The sequence below is a fragment of the Pimephales promelas genome, chromosome 20 (genome assembly GCF_988280905.1).
Source record: "Pimephales promelas chromosome 20, fPimPro1.hap1.1, whole genome shotgun sequence".
Lineage (NCBI taxonomy): Eukaryota > Metazoa > Chordata > Actinopteri > Cypriniformes > Leuciscidae > Pimephales > Pimephales promelas.
Window position 1 is genome coordinate 14,423,185 of NC_142788.1, and position 5,291 is coordinate 14,428,475.

The 5,291-nt window shown below is 33.5% G+C and overlaps 1 protein-coding gene across 2 annotated transcripts; it reads right to left on the bottom strand.

Moving 5' to 3' along the window:
- Positions 1-2,938: 2,938 nt before the first annotated feature.
- Positions 2,939-4,924, bottom strand: rps21 (ribosomal protein S21). 2 transcript variants are annotated; one of them, XM_039651467.2, is made up of 6 exons: positions 4,842-4,924; positions 4,427-4,511; positions 4,152-4,215; positions 3,677-3,748; positions 3,517-3,572; positions 2,939-3,000 (listed from the first exon to the last, which is right to left on the bottom strand). In XM_039651467.2, the coding sequence occupies exons 2-6, from the start codon at positions 4,474-4,476 to the stop codon at positions 2,991-2,993; spliced, it is 252 nt and encodes an 83-aa protein (XP_039507401.1). In that variant the 5' UTR covers positions 4,477-4,511; positions 4,842-4,924; the 3' UTR covers positions 2,939-2,990. The 2 variants fall into 2 exon arrangements, with proteins under 2 accessions (XP_039507401.1, XP_088980589.1); XM_089124463.1 differs by lacking the exon at positions 2,939-3,000 and having other exon boundaries at positions 3,513-3,572.
- Positions 4,925-5,291: the final 367 nt, after the last annotated feature.

Below are 5,291 nucleotides of genomic sequence, written 5' to 3' on the forward strand. Positions count from 1 at the left end.
TTGAAGAGTAGAAATAATGTAAACGACTAGAAGGGCAAATTACCGAAACGTAAATTCTTAGATGGGCGGGGCTTAGGCTTAAGGAGGTTGATTCTTATTGGCTTATGGGCCCTTTTAACATGATTCTTATTTACAATATACATTTTATTTAAAAAAGAAAATAAAAAACGTATAAAATACTATATTCAGAAAACAAGAAAAAAGGCCAGAGCATGTTTTTAAATAGAGTCTACGACAGATTTCAATCATTAAACGGATAGTTGACCCAAAAATTAAAATTCTGTCATTTAAGTTACTCACCCTCAATTTGTTACAAAACCTGTATGAATAACTTCTTCTGTTGAACAGAAAAGAAGATATTTTGATGAATGGCCGTAACCAAATACTTGTGGGCTCCATTGACTTTTGTGTAAAACTGAGAAAAGAACCTCATTCAGAGTAAATTATGACATAATTTAAAATTTGGGGTGTTTAGTAAATTGATTTAATTGAAATCTATTCAAATGTTTACAAATATTAATACCATTTTTGACAATACATTTGGAAATTTTAGCAACTGTTAGTCTTCTACTTAAAAGGGATTTCAAGTATGGTAACAAATCTTTAAAAAAAACATCGTAAATAGCTGCTCTATTATGTTATGCTTGTTAATCAGTTAGCAGTTTCTCCACTACTGGTATATATTTTATTATTGTCAAATAAGACAATTAATAATAAATAAAAATAAATAATATTTGAATGAGACAATGCAGCTCTGTATTTCTGGGCCGCCAAACGCCCCCTAGAGGAAGAACTCAGGGCGGCCTGAAACTTTGCGAGAGACGACAGCAGGAGATGCACGAGTGTGTTTAAGCTCACAATGACCTCTACCGGACGGAGGACAATTGTTGTTAGTGACGCCAAATATTCTGACATGCGTTCTTGTTAAAAAAAAAAAAAAAAAAAAAAAAAAATGACCACTTTTAATCTGATTTGAAACCACTTTTAACTAGATGGCCCATTCTACAGAATTGGTGCAAACTGCTGTCCGACAACCAAAAAACACAATTAAAAAATTGCATTTAAGTATTCAAATGTTAGATTTTTACTTGTATTTAAATATTTTTGTAAATTTTTTTTGGTTTTAAAAATGTCTTTTTTTGATTTCTTTTAAAAGGTAAAATAAAAACAAAAAAACATGTATTTTATATTTTAAATCACGAACCTTTATGTAAAAAAAAGAAGGTTTGTTGTGGTCCATTGGCTGAGACTGATTTTAACCACATATTTTTGATCAGGAAATATTCTTTTGTGCTTCTCTCCTTTTTCCACTTTTTTTTTTAAGATAGTTACCATCATTTGAGGAAAATATGTTCAAAAGTTTGAAAATCTGTGCACAACTTTAAAGGACATCACTACCAAACACCTTTTTTTCTGCAATTAAGCAAACCTTTTTAGGTGTAATTCCATAAAATTGACTTTTTATGTTATGAAACAATGAAGTTTCGTTGTGACATGATGTTTTTTAGTGTTATTCTATCAAATTCAGTTTTTATGTTTGTACAGCAGTTCAGAACTGTGCTAGGTAACCATCTTTGAACTAGACCCAAAAGTACCTTAAATTGACACTACCAAAAAAGTCATGACCGAAACATGCCATCATTGTTTTGGTAGTGAAAAAAGGGAACACAATCATTTATTTGTGGGTAAATTAACAAAAATTATTTACAGTTAAGCAAATTATTAGTATCTTAGTATGTAATGTGGTCGCTAAAACATTTGTCACTACACAAAATGTGCCTTTTTTACCGAAACATGGATGTTTTATCTAAAATAAAAGTATACTGAATTATCAACTAAGATGTTTTTATAGTGTTTGGTTCAATGTATATTCAAACTAATGAATCCTTAACTTTGAAATCAATATGATTAACTTAATGCCTCTTACAATGAAAGATTAGGTACAAATTACAACTAATCTTAGAGATTACACTTGAACTATTGTTAAAACTAATTGTTATTGATTAACCTGTGAAAACCTTTTTTTTAAAACAGCAAAACTTTACTTACAAGCTAAATGGAAAAACAAAATTAATAGGTCTATATAATCCTTAAAATTATTATTAGTGTCTCAGAAGTAACCAATTTTGGGAGAGAAAAAAAAATATTCCAAAACATTCTGAAAATACAATATAATAATTATCAACACAATTACTAGAAATGTGTACCTTGGATGTTATACAATTTGTATACAAAGTTTTTGGAAAAGACTTTTGAACCAATTCTGTGAATGGCCCATATTCAAAAGTGCACTAGGGGCTGTTATCTCAGTGCATACCTTTTGGATGCCTTATATGTTTAACGGATCATCTTTTAGTGGCTAGATGATATTTTCTACTGAAGTTAAAACTTATCCAAAAGCTCACTTTGACAGTGTACCACACATACATCACTTGCTTTAACTGTTGCTCATTCAAAGACACATTGAACCTAAGGAAACTGTGTTCTGTCACAGTAAAATAAAGAACAGATATTCTCACAACACCACAATTGGTTACCTTTTCCCATGGTTAATTAAATTCCCTTCTAATTTAATAATAATACTCCTCAAATAGATCATTTGAATTATTCGCATGGAGCCTAATTCATATTTAACGATTTATGGTCCTGCGTCAAACCTACGGCGAAGCATCTACGCGTTGGTTTTCATTTATAGTTCTGTGGCATTGTCCGCATTACACATGCATGTGAAACCCAGGGAGCAGTTCTAGCAGACCAATCACAGCACTTGTGGTACACTTAGAATTGACGCGTTCGTTACATTTTTGGAGAGGTGCACGTGCGCTACACACAGCCTACGCCGTAGCAACCGTAGAGTTCGATGCAGAAGTATACATTGGCCTTTAATCATTAATAACAACTTTAATCCAGTCACATTATTAAAAACCAAACACAGGAATCCAATTTTACTTTTTATTTTACAAAGAAACTTCCAGATCCCATCCTTTAAGTTAGATGTTCCTGTAAAGAGAGAACACAATCATTAGAATCAATCCTCATCCGGCTGCCTGATTTAAACCCCATTTAAACAACAGCTATTACAATCAAAAGGCTTTAAGTAGTTTGCATTATTATAAAAAAATAAAGACTCTTCAAAGCGTTCAAGTTTCACATAAGCACATATTTGCTTTGTCACTCTGCAAGACTCATCTGCAGAACTCAAATGTAGTTATTTTAATGGGGACCGAGATTTCTGTCCCTCCATAGACCGCAACCAGTTTGACAGTTTAAAAAGTTCATAAAAGAGACAGAGGAACCTGCGGGCGAGTAGATGACAATTTTCATTTTTGGGTGAAATAACCCTACTGAAAATCATGACTAGGAAACATTTCCTTACTATGAAAGCATTTTTCTCCCCACACAATCACGAAGAAGCAACAATTTAAAAACTAGTAATTTTAAAGAGCATTTACAAGCCGACAGGAAATTCAGAGGAAAAACAACAGCAGCATTAGTCGTCCACTGGCAGGAGCTTACTTTGCCACAATGCTGTCGTTCTTTGCAAGCCTCAGGAGGGAGTCATCAGCTTCACCCTGTAGATGAGACACCATACATTTATATAAACACCTTCCAAACTTCACACACATGAGTTAATGCCAATGTAAAATGGGCTATAAGTGTGACTGAACGCACATACCATTCTACGGATGGCACCACAGATGGCGTAAGTCTTGAACTGGCCATTGAACCTGCCTGTTGCCCTGTCCACCTGTAACAAAAACAGACCGACAGGCTCATTAAAAATCACAACTCTGAGGTTTTATTGGTGTGATTATAATAGACTAATAAGAATATTGTCAAGGAAAAAATAGTTAATCTTGTGTTTAAATAAGATCGCAATCGTGTACACTTCACATGCTTTAAATAAAAAGCATTTTTTAATTTGTATTGTATGCATTATTTACATGACTTCCAATATATAAAAATATTTCGAAAGCAATGTGTGTTTTATCAAAATCTGGAGTAAATAGTGTAAAATTAGTGTTCACATACGTCTACACTTACTTGCTCTTATGAAATAGCATATGGCTTGCCTTTGTATATAATCAAATTGCATTTATGAAGGCATGTCTGCAAAGACTAGTTTTGTAATGTTCAAACTCGTGTCAAACCTCAGCAATGTTGAGTTGGATGGAGGCATGGTCCTTAGCACCGATGATTCTGTTGCTAGCAGAGCTGGGAATAAAAACACAACTTATTATCGGCAAATTTGATAAGATTTGGGCACTCACCGTATTTATAACAAGTATTTAACTATTCTAATGCGACTATTTCATAAGTAAACTGAATTCAAATTGTAAAACTGAATTCTTGCACACATAGCTAGTGACAATTCACAATAGTATTAATATAGATAACGTTATTTGATCGAAGGATGTTAACTCACCATTTACGGGGGACGTACAGGTCCACGAATTCACCAGCATCGTTCTGCATCTTGACTTTACTTGATGACTGTCAATCAGCTCAGTCTGTATCAAACAAAGAAAAATCAGTCAATCAAACAACATTCTTTACAAGTTGGAGGTGGAGTTGATTCTTATTATGATTTTTAGACACTTTTCAATCGCAGACAGTGAACTGAAGGGTCTGGAGAGCGGCCGCGGTGAGCGTTGCTCTCCACATGTGTAGCGACTCAGCCTTGCTGAGTTATTCACGATAAAACGCACAGAAAACGCGAATATCTGTTACACCTTGTGTAGAACAGTTCCGTGCATAGATGGTATGAGAAAAAACGTTGTAAATGTTGGCTTGAAACAGCAAAAAATATAAAAGTAAGCTAGAGCTCATGGTGTTCTTACCGAATTTCACAAATGGCCGACGCGGAAAGGAAGGAGAAAGGGTCAGGAAGTGACGTAAAAGGAAAGACAGAATAAGAGTGCATGGTCTTTATTTAACAGAATAAATATTCATTCTCACCTTTGCCTAAATGGGAAACTTTACAAACAAACCTTTGTGAAATAATTACTTTTAAAAAAAATCGTTGCGGAAACAAGCCAGTCAAGTCAAGTCAAGTAAAATATATTTATGGAGCGCTTTTCACAATACAGATTGTATCAAAGCTGCTTCACAGTACCAACAGCAATGTTGTTTATTACTGCGACAAGCGTCAAAACAATAGGCTACATTTAAAAAAAAAACGTTTTAAAATTCATGTAACTGCCCTACTATTATATACAACTTTTTATCCCCGTATTTTGAATTATATATTGGTAAATAGGCTATGTTAATTTTTTTTTTTTGCTCTGTTT

Bases quoted from the DNA above. Each gene is read 5' to 3' on its own strand.
- rps21 (XM_039651467.2), bottom strand. From the start codon at position 4,476: ATGCAGAACGATGCTGGTGAATTCGTGGACCTGTACGTCCCCCGTAAA. The intron at 4,216-4,426 runs GTGAGTTAACAT...TTTTATTCCCAG, and splicing joins CTGTACGTCCCCCGTAAATG to CTCTGCTAGCAACAGAATCA. The intron at 3,749-4,151 runs GTTTGACACGAG...TTTTTGTTACAG, and splicing joins TCCAACTCAACATTGCTGAG to GTGGACAGGGCAACAGGCAG.